This window comes from Bicyclus anynana, chromosome 18, assembly GCF_947172395.1.
Source record: "Bicyclus anynana chromosome 18, ilBicAnyn1.1, whole genome shotgun sequence".
NCBI lineage: Eukaryota > Metazoa > Arthropoda > Insecta > Lepidoptera > Nymphalidae > Bicyclus > Bicyclus anynana.
In genome coordinates this window covers 5,867,652-5,888,801 of record NC_069100.1, presented here as the reverse complement: position 1 = coordinate 5,888,801, position 21,150 = coordinate 5,867,652, and the positions used below count along the sequence as shown (strand labels likewise).

Here is a 21,150-nt window from a genome sequence, read left to right as displayed (position 1 = left end):
GCACACATGTATTTTTATTTTTTAAAAATGGTTTTATATTTGTAAGTTAAGGCATTTCATTATTTAAAAATTGATAAATAAACATTTCGCGCTCAGCCGCGGTGTGTTCTATAATATATCACCTTTAAATTGTATTCTGTTAGTCGGTCTGTAGGTTAGTTCAGACGCTTCTATAAACTAATGTGTTAGACACTATTTAGCAGGTTTTATGATCTGGTCTGAACTACTATATTTTATAAATATACAAACACATAAACCGCGCAAAGGACATTGGGATCAGCGAAACAATAAGTACCATTCTTACCTTCAGGCCTTTTCCGTCGTCTGTAGTGTGAAGGAAAATTGGACATTACTTCGTCAAAAATCTTCTCTTCTGCCCCTTTTGTGTGCTTAGAGTTAAATTTTATTACCATTTCTATAAAAGATATGTCTTCATTTCCAAACATGTCGGTAAGTATTTTTGAGACGGACAACTGAAGCTCAGCCACGACGCGCGGTTTGAGTTCTGCCGGCAAGTAGTTGCCGAACCTCATTATTTTATCGGCGATCTGTGCGATCGCCGTGTTTCTCTTCGTTTTCCCCGGAGTCACCCTGTCTGTGACTTCGCTGAATCCGTGTCCTGATCTCTCATATTCTTTTTGATAAGTTTTCTCTTTTCGAGAATATTTTTCATAACTATCGTCTGAATCGTTTGAATCTTCGTCAAGGCGGCGAGAGGGCTCGTAGCTCGATTTTTTCTTCAGTTCACCCTTTTTATACAACTCCGCTTTTTTGCTAAAATCTACTGCTCTCTTGTACACTTCGTCGATCTCCTTCTGCAATTGTTCCTGCTTTTTCAAAATCTCCTTCTTTTTTTCTTCGATATTGCCAGCATATTTTTCTTTCCGGAGAATGTTGTCTTTCGCATCGAAATCTTCATCGCGGCGGGGATCGTTACGTTGTTCTCGCATTTCTCTATCCCTCCGACTGGATGGGTCATCGTCTTCATCGCGGTAATCATGTCGTTCCTCGTAATCTTTCCTCACATACTTGTCGTTTCTAAACGTACGGTCGTCGTCCGCGTAACGCGAGGTTCCTTTGGGGCTCAACTGCGGAACTGTTTTCCATTTCTCTGGCGCTCCACGACGTCGCATTTCTTCCTCGAAATGTTCACGATCGGCAACCCTTTGTCTGATGTGGTCATCTCGTTTTTTATCCTGCGACGTAAGCCAGACAGCTGATGTTTTCTCGTGGTCTCTTTCCGTGAAATCTGATCGGCTAGGGTGTTGATAGCCGGTAGTTTTAGTCTCCTGTCCAGGCCAAACTGGAGGAGGAGGAGGTTCGCGCATGTCGGGGCTGCGACGCTTCTCTAAAGCCCAGGAGCGTCGAGGTGAGCGCGGTGAAGGCGAATGGCGTCGCAAGCGATCTTTCAATGGTGACCGATCTCGTCTCGGAGATCGCGACATTCGATTACGTGATCTAGACTTTTCCGGCTCTTGGTCAGACGTCCTCGGTATGTCAAACTTTTGAAGTCTAGCGGTGTCCCTTCTATCTTCTATGTCTTTGTGGCCAAACTCTTTCTCTTTCCAACGTTCTTGTCCCCTTGCTGGATAATGATCGTCCTCGCGGACGTTGGGCCGATAACCACCTGAGTACTTAGCTTCGTTTGACGCCTGTAAATTGAAATTTTGAATGCAAACACGAAAATGACAGTTAATGAAAAAAAGTCCTTATACTGTGACTGTTTTCACACTGGGATAAATTACAACGAACTGATATAAATGTAAAACGAATAATATACCTAGGTATAATATAAAATTATTTTAAAAAAAATAAGTCCACCATCTCACTTTTTTGTGAAGCCCTCTGTTTTAGCTTCTCGACTATTTTATATATAAAATATAATATTTTCTTCATATATCATTATATTATATCACTATGTGTTTTCCTACTTTTATTTCTATCTGCGAATAGAAATAATACTTATTCTTCCGAAATTGTGCATCAGTTTTCTTAATGTCATGCTTCATCTTCTTCATTCTTCCAAGTCATTACGACGGCGTGTTGGAGGGTGTATCTATCTGACAGTTCTTCGCCGCTCATGTATGCTGGAACACTGATGTTTAAAATTTTACAAATAATGAGTTGGACCTCAATCACAACAAATTACAGTGGAATGCTGCGAAGTGGTTTTTGAACTTTTCGTTGGCTTTTAGCATGTGATTTTTTTTGGTGGTCAATTCACAAATTTGTTTTATATTGAGGTTTTCTTTAACATTCTTCTTTTTAACGATGACGAATGGAATTGGACGAACTATTAAAATCTTCACCTTAATTTTATTACAACCAATTACAAGACGCTCCAAACAACCTTCTCTCTTATAATTAGTTATAATTGTACTGTCAAAGAATATTCCTTCATAAATCTTCTATGACTCATGTTCTAGTCTCGATCTCTGTTCGGTCGTATTGATCTACCGTTTCATCGGACTTAAGAGTGAGGATGTAGAGATTGCACCTACAAACTCTAATATTCTCTTGAGTATACAATAGAGATAGAGTTCTCATGAGAATAGCCGCTATTGCCGAAATTTTTTCGGAATTATGACTTACGTAGTAATGAAGTTTAAGCAACATGCTTCCGACTTTATTTCATTTCTTTTTTATTGTGCATGTGCCTTTTCTGCACTTAGCCATAAAATTGGCCGTTGTGATTAGCTCCATTTTGTGCTGGTCGCCACAGGAATGACTTCAGCCAGTCGAGCTAAATACATGTTCTTTCTATATTTTTTTTATAATATGGTCTTCTTATTCTTATTCAGATTGGCGTGAAATATATGTCACTTTTATATTCACTTGGGTTTTGTGTGCTCTGTGCCGTTGGAATTTCAGAAAAATATAGTCGACTGTAAGCACTGTCGATAATGTAACATTTCATTGGTAAAGATGTTTTAGGATCGCATAAGTAGTATTGGAGATAGATGTTTCTCGTTCTGTTTACTTTAGAATAATCATGTTGCTGCCACGATTGAGAAGAATCCAATGAAGATAAATTCCTTTCAAACAGTAATTCTTTTCAAACTTTCCTTTCCTTTGAACGTGTGTAGGCAAAGAGTTACATACTCATATATACAAATACTGTCTAAAACGTAATCTTCTTCGGTGGTCGTAATAAGAAAAACCCATTTCTTACTATTGTTTAGATTTCCACCTTACACTTGCAACTCGTATGACTTAATACTTTAGTTAGTAACGAATACTAACGAACGAAACGAACTGAAAAACGTTACTAACTACACTTAATACTAGTGTAGTTAGTAACGTTTTATTCATTTTTCTTGTCAACATTTTGGTGATAGTTTAAGTTAAACTCGATTATAGTACCAAACTTGTCTTCGCCTTTTCTGTAATTATGCCAAAATCTTTGTATTGTTTTCAGCCCCACCATGTTTGTCATCGGAGACAAATGCAGAAACTCTCATTTGTCCTTAGTTTCTGTTAAAGCAATAAAATTTGAGTTACAAATGCCATTACTTTGAATTTGATAGCTAAAGAATACTTCAATTCTAAAGTTGCTGCTGTGGATAAATCACCAGTTTCATATGCTGTGGATATTCATTGCTATAGAGATATCTTCAGTTTTATTTGGTTGTTAAACATTAGAAGATTACCATCCTTCGGCGATATGCCTGTATATTCGCCATAGCTGTGCTTCTTATTTGCTGCAGATATTTATAAATTTTGTTTTTGGACTTATTCAGTGACTGCGTTCATTACATCTTGGGAGCAATTTTTTCCACAGTCGTTTAACTTATGTTACTGAAGAAGTGCTTGAAAGGGTTAGACGAAGCTTGTTGGTATCTACGAGTTACATTTTTGAGAAAATATTTCTTCTAAATGCTCTAAATAATTTCTTCAAATTGTTCATTATTTTTTACATTCCTTTGTGATTTCCTTTTATCTCGTTTACGCTGCTGATGCTTTAGTATTTGCACAAAAGAATTAAAGAACTTCATTCTTATTTTTATTTATTAAAATTTCATAAAGTAGTAGTAGTAGTATCCTATCTAGGTTTTAGTGGTCCAAATTCATGTTTTCAATTAAAGCTTCTAGAACGATGCAGCTGGATCGAATTCATATGATAGATACACAACACAATTCGTATGATAGATGTAATATATTTCTTAAAATGAGCAAATATACAAAAGCTGATATGCAAAATCTTGAAGTACACACAACAGTTTTTCTTATAATGATCACCATATCCTTAACATAAGATCTTCATTAAGTAAATATCCATCAAACTTTTTCTGTAACATATTTTTTGTTTCATCGCTTTGTCTGTCCATGCGTTGATGAAACAAAATTTTAAAATGGAAATATTTTATTAAAAAATTATTTATTTCAAGTAGACTTAATTTACAAGCACTTTTGAACATCACGTTTGTCTGTTAATAGTGACTTTACCACCGGTTCCGAAGGCAGGCTCTGCTAAGAGCCGGCAATAAACCTTCTTTAATGAATATAGAAATAAAGAAATAAATCTTCTTTAATGTGTTTTTTATAATAATCACATCTTTCTTTCAACTCATCTTAGATCTGCCTGTTCTATTTTGTCTGTTCTTTTGACCACAGCCAGTAAAAGTATTTTATTTATCCTATCAGGGGTTTGGACCACCCTGTTTATTTTCAGACTATAGTCATCGACAACGTAACATTTCGTTGATACGATGAGATAGATAGATAGATGATGGACATATATATTTCCCATGTATTTTCCGTTCTCTTTGGAATAATAATTTCTTGCCATGCCTGAGAAGACTCCAATGTCAGTCCAAAAATTTTTCTTTGAAACAGTTTATGTTGTAAAACGTGCGAAAGAACTAGACAAACTCATAATATGTTATATACGTTCCAAAAATGTAGTCCAATTCTTTGTTTCCACGGTTTTTGGACAGACTAAAATTTGTATTAAATTCTCTATGATATCCTCTAGAATCTAGATAGACCAAATTTGTGTATTGCGCAGATTTCGCTGAAGTGTAAACTGTTATTCTTAATCTTCACTAGTCACTAGATATATATAAAACACATATTTACTTTTAATTCTCTGCTACGCTGAAAAACATTTGCACAGTGTGAACACTAGCGGAAAATTCCCTTTACATAGACAATCGATTGAGCTGCACAAAAAATAATCTACAGTGAATTAGTAAATCAAGAAAGGAGATGGTCCATTTCAGGTCCACTCTTGTTCCCCGTATCATTAAAATTAAAAAAATATAAGGATTTTATTAAAATCTAATTAAGTGAATAAACCTAACTAAATAAAAAGAAATAATTAAAATTAAAACTTAAGTTTTTGAGCTATATAAAGATCGACAAGATGGCGCCCATAGAGCAACTATGACATGACAATTGACAGCAAACGTCATAAATCGACTACTGCATTGAAAACGTCATCAATCCGCCATTATTACCCTTAATAGTGTTGCATTTTTTGGGAGAGAATGAATATTATTTCGAAAGAAATAAAGTAAAATCGTAGATTTGTGTAATCAAAAATAGTTAAAAAAATATTTTCTTTTATTTCCGCCAGGGTACAATGACTGATCCTGGGCTCCATACAATTTTGGACCAACTCCTTTATGCTCCATTAAACATTAAGAAAATTCAAACAACATACACAGTTAAAGTTAAAATAAACGGAGTAATATAGAGATATTTCATCAAATTCATTTTGGTATAATTTATATTAGTTTATATTTTGATAGTTTAGCTAATTTATGTAGTTTTATTGCTTAATTTCTTTTATACCCCAATAAACAAATTTCTAAAAAAAATCAGCTAGTTAATATAGACTGGTTTATTGTAGCAAAACCGCGTGTTTTGATGGTTGAGCTTACCTTGGCCGGCGGCTCGTAGGCGGGGCGAACGCTCTTGATACTTGGTCGAGCGTCCTGATACTCCATCGGCATCGGTTTGTCGGAGAAACGAGGTGGTGAGAACCTAATGTATAATTTAAGTTAATTCAGAAATATCCATATATATATGAGCCGTGATAGCCCAGTGGATATGACCTCTGCCTCCGATTCCGGAGGGGTGTGTACCTCCAACTTTTCAGTTGTGTGCATTTTAAGAATTTAAATATCACGTGTCTCAAACGGTGAACGAAAACATCGTGAGGAAACCTGCATACCAGAGAATTTTCTTAATTCTCTATGTGTGTGAAGTCTGCCAATCCGCATTGGGCCTGCGTGGTGGACTATTGGCCTAACCCCTCTCATTCTGAGAGAAGACTCGAGCTCAGCAGTGAGCCGAATATGGGGTGATAACGAACGAATTTTGTCAAACACTCTGTTTGGTTAACGTGTAGTGTTTACGTGACGTCATGAAACAGTTAAAATATCCATCATGGCCCACAGCGTTTTGGCTCGTATTGTCAAAAAAACATTTAAAAAATTGAAATTTTTATGTATTCATGTCAATAAAAAAAAATATAATGTTTTTTGCAATCTAGTAGAACGCTAGTGATCAAATTAAGACCTTTCAAAGTGTCAACTAGCCCATTATAAGATTACCTTTCTTTGGCTTTCTACCCCATAAAGTCGTAAGAACTCACCTTCCTGGTCTCCTGGGCGACTCCTGTCGCGCGTGCGGGGGCATTCCGCGACCTCCCTCTCTGCCGGGGGACGGGTGCCGCATGCGTCTATCTGCTACAAACATTATAAACTAGCTGACGCCGCGCGGTTTCATTCGCTTGGTTCCCGTTCCCGTAGGAATACGGGGACAATATATAACCTAAAGCCTTCCTCGATAAATGGGCTATCTAACTAACTCAAAGATTTTTTTAAATCGAACCTGTAGTTCCTGAGATTAGCGCGTTTAATCTAACGAACAAACTTTTCAGCTTTATAATATTAGTATAGATGTGAAAGTGAGTTTGTCTGTTTGTTTGTTCGTCTTTCACGGCAAAACGGAGCGACGAATTGACGTGATTTTACAAATGGAGATAGATGAAAAGATGGAGAGTGACAGAGTACTTTTTGTCTCTTTCCTTTCTTTTTTTGTCCACTTCTCTGGAGTAGAATGGATAGGAGAGCATTTTGTCGGATCTGGGTGACGTTGTCGCATGACGGTTCATCGGCTTTAGAGACAGCAAAATAAATAAATTATTATATATTCATGATGAACTTCCGCAAAGTAACGTCTGCTTCTATCCAATATATCAATTATTTTCAAGTATCATGGTAGTAGCAGTCCCAAGTGGATGACTGAACACGGAGTTACCATAAGAACGACAATATTTGTGTTGACTGTATTTATCTTTTTCTTAATCTCATTTCATTTAATTTGGTAATTGTGACTATTTGTATTTTTTTATATTTGCACACTATTAATTTAGTGGAATGTTGTATTCTTGCAAATAAACAATTATTATTATTATTATTACAATTATTATAATAAGTGTCAGCAGCGCTCTCATTTATTTTATACTCTTTTGTGTCGCATTATAGATTATAGTTAGTAGACGTTCACTAAAAACGGATTTTCAATAGGGCCGGATTAAAGAGGTCTAAGATCGTACGAACTCGCGAGCGTCCATCATCATCATCATCATCAATTTTCAATTTGGAAGAATAACAATTTAATGGACACATTATTTTTAAACTGCAAGATACTTGGGACCTATTAAATTAGCTTCCACATTCACACAGGAAGTATAAATAAAAGAAGTTGTAATAATTTCAACATATCGTAAATTACAATATTATGTATGTGATTTTTTTTTAAAGGAACAAGTGTTGAGTTTCTTCTTAGCAGAACCTGCCTGAAAAACCGGTAGTATCATTCACAAATAGTCAAACTTGATATTTTGAAGTGTTTAGAAACTAAGTCTATGAAATTGAAATAAGAAGAAGATACACTTTAATGCATACAAAAATAAATAAACAATGAATAGAATAATAAGAAATAAATGAATTGCGAAACGCCACCGCGCCGTCGGCGCCACTTACTTGGTTAAACTATTAATATAAAAATAATCTTACCAGGAGAATGAGCAGGAGGTGAAACTCGTCCTCGTATGTACTCTTCTTTTCTTGGTGGCGAGATTCGTCTGTGAGACGGGGAAGGGACTCGTCCTGACACTGAAAGAAGAGGAAATATTTACATCTTCATACATATGCAGTACATTTCGTCCACATGAAATCGTACCCAAACCCTACTCCCACCCTACCATAACCCTACTCAACCCAACCCTACCTTACCTCTACCCTACCACTGCTCTACTCCTATCTAGACATGGGTAGGATACTTGGGGTAGGGGTAGGTGTACCCTAAGTGTCCTATGTGATATGTCCTGCTCCTAAGCTACCTCTCCAGCAATTTTCGAGTTATAAATAGTGTAACTAACATTACTTTAGATACTTTTCGACGGCCTCCGTGGCGCAGTGGTATGCGCGGTGGATTAGACGGAAGTCCTGGATTCGATCTGGCTGGGCCGATTGAGATTTTCTTAATTGGTCCAGGTCTGGCTGGTGGAAGACTTTGGCCGTGGCTAGTTACCACCCTACCGGCAAAGACGTACCGCCAAGCGATTTAGCATTCCGGTACGATGCCGTGTAGAAACCGAAAGGAGTGTGGATTTTCATCCTCCTCCTAACAAGTTAGTCCGCTTCCATCTTAGACTACATCATCACCTTACCTAATCAAGTGAGATTGTAGTCTAGGGTCTAACTTGTAAAGAATAAAATAAAAAAGATTCACACAAGAACGGGACGTATGCGGATAAAAAAAACAGAGCTGCTACTATCATATCAACAAATAGACTAACACTTGAACTCAACACATACCTGGCATCTGACGGCCGGACGGGGAAATTCTCCTGTCTGAAATGACACGTCCGGGACCAGGTGAAACTCTGCGACCAGGCGACGGTCTACGCCCAGGTGACACTCGACGACCAGGTGAAACTTTACGACCAGGCGACTGTCTACGTCCAGGTGACACTCTACGACCAGGTGAAATTTTACGACCAGGTGAAACTTTACGACCAGGCGACGGTCTACGTCCAGGTGACACTCTACGTTCAATGTAAACCTGCCTGGCAGGAGACATTCGTCTGTCGGGTGAACCTCGACGTCCAGGGGATTTTCTGTCTATGAAGACTTGTCGACCAGGTCTCTCTGGTGAAATTCTGCCAGAGTGCGAAACGTGTCTGCCAGGAGGTAAATTACCCCTTTCAGCGGGTATGTTACCCCTTTCAGGGGTTGCATCCCTTCTATAACCTCTTCGGGGAGACAATTCGCGGGTTTTATCGTAGCTCTTGTAATCAGACTTCGGATCAGTGAGCGGCTTTGTTGCCATGTTTGGAGTATACTTCCTGTCGTCATATGGCTTCTTGTCAAAAGGTAATGGTTTCTCGAAAGGCTTTGGTTGGTGCTGTGGACAAAAATTAATTAAATTAGTCATTGGTTCAAGTGGAGAGAAGAGAGGAAAGGGAGACAGATGAGTAATTCGTATGAGAATCATCGTCATCATCATGTCAGCCGATGGACGTCCACTGCTTGACATAGGCCTCTTGCATGAACTTCCAAACAACGGTCTCGAGCCGCGAGTATCCAGCGGCACCCTGCAACCCGCTTGATGTCCTCAGTCCAGCTAGTGGGATTCGACCAACACTGCGCTTTCCGGTGTGGGGTCGCTATTCTAGCACCGTCCATCGGCTCTTCGAACCATGTGGCCTGCCCATTGCCACTTCAGCTTCGCGACTCGCTGAGCTATATCAGTGACTTTGGTTCTTCTGCGGATCTCCTCATTTCTGAGCGAATGCTCACGCAGAGAAATCCCAAGCATAGCTCGCTCCATCGCCCGCTGAGTGACTTTGAGCCTTTTTATGAGGGCCACAGTTGCGACCAGGTTTCGGATCCGTAAGTATCACTGGCAACACGCACTGTTCGAAGACTTTTGTCTTCAAGCACTGAGAAATTTTGGACGAAAAGATATCGCGGAGATTCTCGAACGCTGCCCAAACGAATTGGATTCGGCGGTTTACCTCCTTCTCAAAATTGGAACTACCTAACTGCATTGTGTGTACTAGGTATATATACTCGTCAACAATTTCGAGCGCAGAGACCTCAACAAGAACTGGGTGGAGCGGTACATGAGCGTTGCACATGATATTTGTTTTACTCATGTTCATTTTAAGGCCCTTTTAGTGTTTTTCCTTTTCCTTTTAGTGTTTACATTTAATTTTTTATTGTATATAAAATAAGGAGTATGTTATTAATTAGTAAAGCAATTTTGTAAAAGTGACAGGGAATCTGCGATCATTGCTTTCGGAGCTACAGGAATTTAAAGGATCAGATTTGCGGCGCTGCCGCGGATCCCTGAAAAACGTCAAAACAAAACGATACGATTTAATGACGTCGTAGGTCATAATGATCGTTAGATTTCCATAGGCGTTTGAACAAAATTACTAATATCTTTGTTATTTGTGCATTTATGAACTATAAAGTTTATATATTGAAAATGTCACATTTAATGTAAGAAAGCTAAAACTGTATGAATTTTCATCTAATCACGATAAAAGATTTATAATAGATTTTGAAATTTTATAATCTTATTTATTTTGAAATATCCAGACAATATTTGTTTTTTATGTATAAATTAGTTAACATTGACTTTATTTAACTGAAATTATCATAATAAAAATTTTAATAAAAAAAATACAACCGACTTCAAAACCTAAAAACGTACCCACTAAACTAAAAAGCGAAAAATAACATCATAATATGTTCTACCTGCTGATCAGTATGAAGGCGGTGCTAAGCCGGTGATGTATTAATTCAAGCCATGTGAGCATATCTTATAGATTTAGATTTTGCAGACAGTGTTGTTTCATGTGGTCCTGTCAGAAATGGCTTAAATTAAGACAACACCGGCTAAGCACCGACTTCATACTGATCAGCAGGTAGAACATATTATGATGTTATTTTTCGCTTTTTAGTTTAGTGGGTACGTTTTTAGGTTTTGAAGTCGGTTGTATTTTTTTTATTAAAATTTTTATTATTTTTCAATTTTTAGTGTAAAATGACAGTCACAACCCATCTTGGTACAAAATTCTCAGCAATACAAATTAATCAAGCCCAAGCACAAGGTAGCTACCGTAATCCGTCAAGGGGTTCCCTTCATTGACCTTGGTCTTCATCATCAGACCCCTAATAACAGACACAACTCATCTAGGTAGAAAGTTCTCAGCAATACGAATTAATCAAGGCCAAACACAAGGTAGTTACTGTAAACTGTTAAGGAGTTCCCTTAATTGTCCTTGGTCTTCATCACCAAACCCCTAAATGACAGTCACAACCTATCTATGTGGAAAGTTCTCATTAATACAAATTAATCAAGCCCAAACACAAGGTAACTGCTGTAAATCGCCAAGGAGTTCCCTCGTCTGTTTTATGACTCCATCATCAGATCGACTTTAAACCTTCATAATTTTGTATTTCTCAAAGGTACTAAATGGAAAAGTTTACAAACACACTAGACACCCATATAATTTTCGAAAGTTCCCCTCAATTTCTCCAGGATTCCATCATCAGATCTTGTCATGATGGCAATGGGACCAAATGGGGACTATACCGTTTCAAACAAAAAAAGAATTTTTGAAATCGGTCCAGGCGTCTTTGAGTAATCGGTGTACATACATAAAAAAAAAAAAAAAAAAAAAAAAAAAAAAAAAAAAAAAAAAAAAAAAAAAAAATACCGACCGAATTGAGAACCTCCTCCTTTTTGAAGTCGGTTAAAAATCAATACATATATTAAAAAATTGGCAAGATCCCCAGTTATTGAATGGCATTAGAAGGAAATGGGTATATAAGTCATATTAAAAAAATTGTTTGAAAAAATACGATACCTGACTGCTCCAGGGCGATTGTTGGTTGGCCGGCTGGAAGGTTGCCGGCGCCGGGTCGTGGCCCGTCAGCAGGTTGTATTGAGTAGGGCCTTGGAAGTTGTCCTTCATTATGGTCATCTGGAAGGACGTTGGCGAATGAATAAAGGAACGTCCAGCGTGAAGGATTTGAGCATATTTGGAAGCATAAGTTGGCAACACTGTGCGACGTACAGTACAATAGTGGAGTTTGTTGTGCGTAGATGGCACTGTCAAGTGTCAATGTCGATCGTTCATCATCTTTTTACCCGACTGCAAGAAGGGTTATGTTTTTCGCGCGTATGTTGTATATTTGTATGTTTGTATGTATATTGTGATATTCTTTATTACCTCATATCTTCCAAACCGCTTATTTTTAATTTACGCAATTAAGTTATCGTTAAATTTGACTTGATAGCCCAAGTTTTCTTAGATAGATGAAATTAAAAAAAATCAACACAACGACTGTAAGATGCTATAAATTTGAGGTGAAAAAAATTTTTAGTAGTAACAGTCTCTGATGACGAAACTATAAGGGTTCCTTGTGGACAGCGGAACCCTAAAAAGCTTGGTGTTGAACTGCACAATATGACTGTGTACTTAGTTAGTTAGTCTAGATAAGTTTGTAAAATGGTGGCAAAAAAAACAAACCTTGGCTGAGTTTGTTGTGCGCTATGCTAGGACCAAGGCGCGTTTGGAACCCTTGTAACTTTAATTTTAAGTTTTCGACTTTTATTACCGCCATTAAATTAAATTATGACATTACTTGACGTTTCAAGTGCTTGTAAACTAAGCCTAATAAATGAATTTTGAATGTTATAAAGAAAAAAAGAGTATATAAGAGGAAGTCTGAAGGTGGCACCAGTGACAGAAAAATTGAGGAGTAGAAGGTTAGCTTGGTATGGACATGTAATGCGTAGAGAGGAAAGTCATATTACTAGAAAAATGTTGAATGTGCAAGCGGAAGGTCATAAGAGGAGAGGAAGGCCAAAGAAGAGATGGTTGGATTGTGTGAAAGAGGACATGTGTGCAAAAGGAGTGGATGATGAGTTGACGAGTAATAGAAACGAATGGAAAAGATTGACATATTTTTCCGACCCCACTTAAGTGGGATAAGGGTAAGGAGATGATGATAAAGAAAAAAAGATAAAGAAAACAAGATTATAATATAAATAATAGAGAAAGATACCGGTTTTTCGGGTATGTTGTAGTTCTGAGGCGGGTAGCGCTCGGCTTGCACTGGTCGCGCGGCGTCTGGTATTGGTCGCACCGCACTTGGCGCTATGTGTCTCTGAGGCTGCAAACAAATGTACCAATATCCAACAACTGATATATTCGGCTCACTGTTGAGCACGAGCTCCCTCTGAGAATGAGAGGGGTTAGGCCAATAGTCCACCTGGCCCAATGCTGATTGGCAGACTTCAGGCACGTAGATAATGAAGAAAATTCTCTGGTATGTCTTCTCACGATGTTTTTCCTTCACCGTTTGAGACACGTGATATTTCATTTCTTAAAATGCACACAACTGAAAAGTTGGAGGTGCATGCCCCGGACCGGATTCCAACTAACGCTCTCTGAGTAGAAGGCAAAGGTCATATCCATACTAATATTTTAAATGCGAAAATAAGTCTGTTTGTTTTACATTTTCACAGCTAAACTGCTAAACCTTTAGATGAACTTTTAGATGAATTTTGTTAGAAAACCATAGGTTTCATAAATGAACATAAATGTTGTAAATTTTCGGAATTGATAGGAATGGACCCCGAGCATCTTTTACTATTGCGACCAGTCACTTTTCAACTGGACTACAGTCACACTACCGATACCTATTCAACAAATACATAAATTATTGGATAGAAGCAGGAGTTACTTTGCGGAAGTTCATCATGAATAGATAATAATTTATTTCATCCGCAAAAAGCCGACGAACCCATGCGACACCGTCATCCAGGTCCGACAATACTCTCTTTTGCTGCAATGGAACGAAAGAGAGCAATATATTTATTCCGCCGCTATTTGTCGACAACATATTTCTTTATTCTGACGAGATGTTATTTTGTCGTGATATTATTGCAGTCAAGCTTTATAGATGTCATAAAAAATTAAAAAAATAGTCCTGTATAAAAGAAAATTAATACCACATGGTTTGTGACTCATTATATAGAAATTGTGTGTTTTAACAAAAGCGCCATTGTAACATTGGCATGGCAATGGCTACACATTTCCTTTATTAGCACAGTATTGGAACACAAAAGATGTTTCATTAGCTGGTTTAACCACCAGTTTTAGGGCCTGCGCAGACTACGGACTGGGTATAACAAAGTTTTTAAATGGTCCAGGTCTGGCTGGTGGGAGACTTCTGCCGTGGCTAGTTACCGCCCTACCGGCAAAGACGTACCGCCAAGCGATTCAGCGTCCCTGTACGATGTGGTTTAGAAATCGGTGTGGATTTTCATCCTACGCCTAACAATTTAGCTCGTTTCCATCTTAGATTGCATCATAACTTACCATCAGGAGAGGCTAACTTGTAAAGAATAAAAAAGTGTGTCAGCTCCGTCGCACGAATGGAGTTTACTCTTTTCAATAGCAACGCCTGAAAAGTGAAAGGTGCGCAACCGAGGTGCAGCGCTGCGTGCGCGCCCGCCAACAGCGTGCACGTGCGTGCGGACGCGCTAGGCATGTGCACGCTATGACGGCTACGTACGGTGAAAGGTGCGCAGAATAGGTTGCGCACAAAAAACGTACCGAGGGGTATAAATGAAAAATCGATTGTTAAGGAGTAAACTCCAATAAGTTATGAAATGACATGCGTTACGTTTTTTGTGCGCAACCTATTCTGCGCACCTTTCACCGTGCGCTGTGCCGCCAACAACTTGCACATCGCATCCATGTGCACGCTGTAGGCGAGTGCGCACGCCGCGGCCTGCTGCACCTCGGTTGCGCACCTTTCACTTATAAGGCGCGAGTATTGAGACGTGCTTCGAGCTAACTTTTTGTTTTTTTTAACATACACACTTTTTTTTGTTGGTAAACAGTGCACATCGAGTAGGGCTTTAGTAATACTTATGTTAAAGAAGACTAAATGTATAGAATTGTAAAATAACTAATAGACTTTATAATATACTTCACATTTTATATTTTACTCTTACAATGATATAATCATTAAACAAACAAGCCCAATAACATATAGTATATAGGTATAGTCGCCTATACAGCATACCCTATGTACGTCTCAATACACTCACAGCTAAATTAGAAAGTTGCGCACTAAAGGTGCGCACCAAAAACGTGACACTTTTTCGTTAGTTCAGTTGGTTTTACCCCTCAGATTTTTCTCATACCGGGCGCCTTATATATAAAAAATCGATTCTTAAGGAGTAAACTCCAAAAAAATAGTCAGTTTAGTTCGGTGTTTTGCAATATGAACTCGAAAATTGGCGCGACCTATACCTACATTTAATAAAATGCACTGTCTGCGTTGGTCCTAATATAAAATGCAAATATTTGGTTTTTAATCAAGTAATTATCTTCAGCTATTGCAGTTGGTAACATATGGCAGACATTTAACAAAAGAATACTTCCTTATATTATAATTTGTAAAATATGGAATGTTTGCAATTAGCATATTTTATTATTTTCATAATCCAATATGGCAGCATCGTATAGAATATGTTTTTATAAACGCATTTCTGCTGATACGATATCGATGTTGTCATTTATAAATAACTTCCGATGCCCCCTCGGTTTCAGCTTCATAGTTCCCGTTCCCGTGGGAATACAGGGATAAAACGTAGCCCATAACACTCACAAATAACGTGGTTTTGTAGTGGTAAAAGATTTTTTAAAATCGGTTCAGTAGATCCAGAGATTACCCCCTATAACATCAGAAACTTTCATCATCATATCAGCCGATGGACGTCTACTACAGGACATAGGCCTTTTGTAGGGACTTCCAAACATCACGATCCTGAGCCGCCTGCATCCCTGCGACTTGAATGATGTTGTCAGTCCACCTGGTGGGGGGTCGACCAACACTGCGCTTTCTAGTGTTGGGTCGCCATTCCAGGACCTTGGGACCCCAACGTCTATCGGCTCTTCGAACTATTTGTTGTCACTTTAGCTTAGCGACTCGTTAAGCTATGTCCGTGACTTTGGTCCTTCTGCGGATCTCCTCATTTCTGATTCGATCACGCAAAGTTTTCCTCGTTATAATATTAAGATAGAAGTATAAATATCGATAATATTGATGCCAATGGTGCGGTTTGCCACGTTTCACAATGATAGTACGTATTATGAACGTCATACGGCAACTGTCGCCCGCACCATGCTTCAGCGCACAAACCATAGTGGACGCTTGTTCTTTTTCTTTTTGCAATACCGTTCGCGTAAAATTCTGTATATTACAAGTCTCGCAGGAATTATAGCTTTTTCCGGGATGAAAAGTAGCCTATGTATTATGTACATATTTGTTCTTTATATATTTAGATAATAATTTATTTATTTTGCTATCATCCGTGAAAAGCCGACGATCCATGCGACAATGTCACCCAGGTCCAGATGTTGACTCTACAACGTGCAATTGATTGCCATTTCAAACAAAAAAGAATTTTCAAAATTGGTTAAGAAATGACCAAGTTATGAGGTATTAAACATTAAAAAAATACATATGCCTCGAATCGAGAACCTCCTTCTTTATTTTTGAAGCCGATTAATTTGTTGATCTTTAAACTGAATTGTGAATGAATGAATGAATTAATGATTTTAAACTTATTTCGTGGTTGTTCATTATGAATATCATTTAAACGGGTACATACCACGATAAAACGACGAGATTTTTAATGTCGATATTTCAACCCAGTTGCATGGATCGTGGTCACGACGAGACTGATGTTGCGGGACGCGAAGCTGTTAGGGGCAGAATCGATCTACCCTCTTTCTTGTTCTTTTTCTTTTTTCAACAACCTCGCGTTTTTGGCTGTTTAGGGAAACCACACTCACGATATCGCTTTTGTTATTAGTCATTTCGCGGCGCCCTCTTGGTTTGCACAATTCGACAATATTGACATTAAAAATCTTGTCGTTTTATAGTGTTATATCGTGTACCCATTTAAATAATATTCAGAATGAATGAATGTTGAATTGTGAGTGACAAATTTCAATTTGAATCAGCATGGTGGATTTAAGCTCCATCTCCCCTCTCCTTTAAGGAGGGACGCTTGGTCCAGAAGTAAGTCAATAAATAAGGTTGACAGTGATGTTACTCACCCCAAGACTAATTAAATTGCTCTTCTGCATGTAGTTCTGGTTGTAACTCTGGGTTTGTTGAGCCCTGTGTGTGGACTCCATTGCATCACGAGGTGCAAATTGTGGCTTAACTTGCTGACCAATCTGTAGATAAGAACAGAGAACTAAAGACACTGAGAAACAACATGTTCTTCTGGCTTAATCACCATTTTGTTATTTATTATCAACCTATTAAAATAAACATTAAATCAATTGACAAAATGTCATTTATCTACTGTGTGATATCATCCCATTGACCTCTTATAATAAAAGGACTCACAATCATGTAGAAAATTTCACTTAAAAACTGGCCAATTTTGCTTTGACAGTTTTAGAATTTATGGTAAAGAAAATTATACCTAAAGGAATTTAAATATATTGTCAATTATTTAATAAAATCCCAAATTCAAAGCAAATTCAACCTTAAGGATTGAGTTTAAGGTTAAATTTGCAAATGCGACTACTTGAATTGAGTGCCAAGAAGTTGTGTTTGGCGCTCATTGATTGGGAACGTTTTTTGGTCGCTAATTGTGCATCTACTTTTTAATATGATATTGATGTATCTACCAGACATTTTTACATAGAATTTCAATTTCATCATGACGATCGCGTAAACGTAAACGCGAATTTGTAAGGAATTAAAACAGCGCCATCTAGTGGCACTACTGCACAACTTTTTCAATTCCCTAGAAATTCGCGTTTACGTTTACGCGATCGTCACAGTATGAAAACATAAAAATCTCCCACTAAGCGCTCAGTAAAAGAATTTTACAAATTGTTTCAGTAGTTTTGGAGCCTATTCAATGCAACCAACAATCAAATCTTTCCTCTTTATAATATTAGTATAGATAAAATACAACTTACATTGAGTCCATAAGGGTTGACGGGTTGTTGTTGATAGTTACTGTAAGCATCGTGACCATGAGGTTGCGGCTGTGCGAGTTGGTTAGGTTGCCACTGCAAACTGGACTGGTTGGCAGACTGGTTGCCCCACCGGTTGGAGTGTGGGATGTCCATTCTACCTCTATCGTCCATTTGGTTGGGTGCCTGGTAGTCATTCCTCTGTTGATAACCATCTTTCATACCATAAGCACTATGCTGAGCTGGATTTGCTTGCTGAAAGTAATAGATATTTCAAACTTACCATGACTTGTAAGAAAATAGACTGACATTTGACCATGATCTAACCAGATGTTAAGTGTAGATACAGTCTAAGATGGGACACGCTTGCCTAGAAGGTGAATATTTACTCTTGTTTTAAGAACACCCAAGTTATAAGACTCAGGAACACAGACTTGGGAAGGGTATAACCAAAGTTGTGCATATGAGAAAAGATGTAAAACATTTTGTACAAGTCCTAGGGACATTATCATAGCGATAAGAACAGAAAGAAAGAACAAGAAAGACACAGAGCAGTACATAGCAGGATTAGCTCTCGTTTTTTTTTTTTTTTAAAGAATATTTGCTATATTTTTAAATTTAACTAATCCCATCCCATCCCATCCCATTCCCCTCCAACAAGTCGGGAAAGACTGTATTAGGAGTGGGTACAACAATAGACCAACAGGGCGCGGATCAAGCCACCACCCATTGAGCTTGAGGGAGCTTGCTCGACAGTTGAGCTATTGAGGCCTTGATGAATCATTACTGATGTAGGCTTTGAAATCAGGTAGGCCACATAGTTGACATTCTAGTGCAAAAGTTAAGGTAAATTAAAGTCTGAGGCTGTGATATCCCACAAATGATAAATAATGGTGTGAATTGTGATGGAAATGGACGTTTTCCAGGCTCGTGGTGGTTTAAAAATAAAGTATATTTGTTATAAGCATTTACATGCATGCATTATATGCATATAGCAAAAAATAACATTATGGGTAGATTTGTTGATAGTTCAAATATACATTTAAGTATTACAGTATTTAGTGTACAGCTTATATGTTCTCACGAAGGTTATTGAGATTTATTTGTCTTATAAAGGATAAGGTTTATCTCAAGTAATTTTGAGTAAGAGGCTAAATAAACAAAAATTAAAGTATTGACTTACCGAAGATTTAGCATACGGTTGCACTGTCAGAACACATCCTAGAAAGTTATATCCGTCCAGACACTTAATCAAATGGGCTCCCTCGCTGTCATCGGTTAACCCGACGCGGACTTTCTTCGATCCATCACGGCCGGGGTCCACAACCAAAGAATCAAGGATAAAGTCTGATATATTGCATTTTTGTTTTATTAGCAATTTCAAATCTGAATACTTTGTCTGTAAGAATTCAAAAATTTTATAATATATTCATTTAGTATATAAAAATCACAGTAAAAGTCATTGTTTATTGTCACAATAGTCTGAAATATCTGGATAAATTTTTAAGATTTTTTCTATATATTTAGTAGACATGAGAACAGATTGTTAAGTAAATTTCACCCTCTACCCATTTTTATCACGATTTTATTATTTTTGTGGAAAAGAAAACATGGCACATTAATTTATGTGGGGTAAGCTAGAGTAGTCTAAAGATATCAACACATCAAAGTGAAAATCTTAGATATACATATAATTTGTTTTTAATTAAGTAAATTAGTGGAAGCATACATTTGAGAGAATTTTGATAATCTTCAAAACTACTGAATCATATTAGTAGTTTTGATTATCCCTACACATAGGGTAGCCAACATTGCATAGCAAGATGCTATTGCATTTGTCAATAACTAATGTTCATAAAGTTTTAAATGAAAATTTTGTTTGTTAGATTTCAGTGTTGAAAATATAGTATTTTTGCATATTATATATTTTTTCCTCACCATATTATAATATTCTATACCATAGTATAGTTAGCAACCCTACCCACACAAACTTACAAACAAACATGACCTCTTTATAGTACAGTATAGCTTAAAATTTGTAGATAGTTCAGGTTTAATTTACCTCTATAGAATTATATTGTAAAGTATGTTAATAAATAAATTGAAATAAATGTACTTGTAACAGAAGTTCATATTAGAAAGTTTGTTGCTTATCTACAACAAAATTTATAGCAGTTCAGAACTATAAATCTAATCAATTAATACACTTGAGAATCTTGACTGTAAATAGCTGTATGCAGCTAGATTAATGTATTAAAATTGCCACTTTACTGTGGACTTTTAGTTAGATCAGGGAACATTGATTCAAGCGATTCGAACTTCCACCATGAATTGATTTTTTAAATAGGAAATACATTTTCAAAAGCCAAAAATTAATTAAACATTTACATTTATAGAAACTAGATTTGTAAATAGGAGAGTTGACGTTCAGCGATTTAAAATTAAATTTAAAAGATTAAAATGGAAACTTACAGAATGTGGTAGTCCATGTATTGTTATCATCATCTTGGTAGCGTTTTTTCAAGGATTTTTTTGCACAAATTGTTTAAATTATTTCAAATCCTATAGAGTAACCCGATCTTATCCACATAGTGTCACTTATCCAGTATAAAATTATATTAATAAAGCAGAAGTATAATCACGAAATACACGATTATTCACCCGTGTTTCAAAATGCAAAATCCAATCCAAAAAAATAGAAATGGATTTTTTTGACGCTGAACACATGAAATGGATGAAAATCGTGCTAAACAGCTAAGGTAAAAAATAAAATGAAAAATGAAAAATTAAGAATGACATAGAAGAAAAGTATCTATCTTCATTTGTCGTCTGTGGCATGCCATGGGAACTTACAAGAATGTGAAATCTTTATGAAGCAGCGCCATCTTCATCCTAGATTTGATAGATGTATTTGTTTTTAGAGGTTTAAGTACGGAAAAAACCAAAAAAAAAGAATTATTTATCCTTATAATTTTGACGCGTAATAGGAAGAATGTGTTTGTATTTCTAAATCAAAGGAATTATTAAAGAAAGACAGTAAGTGTACATTCATTTTAACAATGTTCCACATAGTCATCTGACCTAGTGGTGCA

General features: G+C 37.1%; 1 protein-coding gene across 4 annotated transcripts in view; it reads right to left on the bottom strand.

Annotated features, from left to right (window-relative positions):
* Nucleotides 1-20,859, bottom strand: part of LOC112055024 (uncharacterized) — a 33,002-nt gene extending 12,143 nt beyond the window's left edge. For 2 of the 4 annotated variants that reach the window (XM_052887215.1, XM_052887216.1), the window contains exons 1-11: nt 20,531-20,856; nt 19,242-19,457; nt 18,062-18,313; nt 17,180-17,302; nt 13,104-13,211; nt 11,900-12,016; nt 8,835-9,423; nt 8,031-8,129; nt 6,602-6,695; nt 5,886-5,988; nt 305-1,652 (exon numbers count right to left, since the gene is read on the bottom strand). In XM_052887215.1, coding sequence (XP_052743175.1) covers nt 305-1,652; nt 5,886-5,988; nt 6,602-6,695; nt 8,031-8,129; nt 8,835-9,423; nt 11,900-12,016; nt 13,104-13,211; nt 17,180-17,302; nt 18,062-18,313; nt 19,242-19,457; nt 20,531-20,563 — 3,082 coding nt within the window. In that variant the 5' untranslated portion in view covers nt 20,564-20,856. Of the gene's footprint in view, nt 1-304; nt 1,653-5,885; nt 5,989-6,601; nt 6,696-8,030; nt 8,130-8,834; nt 9,424-11,899; nt 12,017-13,103; nt 13,212-17,179; nt 17,303-18,061; nt 18,314-19,241; nt 19,458-20,530 lie in introns of all 4 variants that reach the window. The other 2 variants (XM_052887213.1, XM_052887214.1) reach the window with 2 other exon arrangements.
* Between the last annotated feature and the right edge of the window lie 291 nt (nt 20,860-21,150).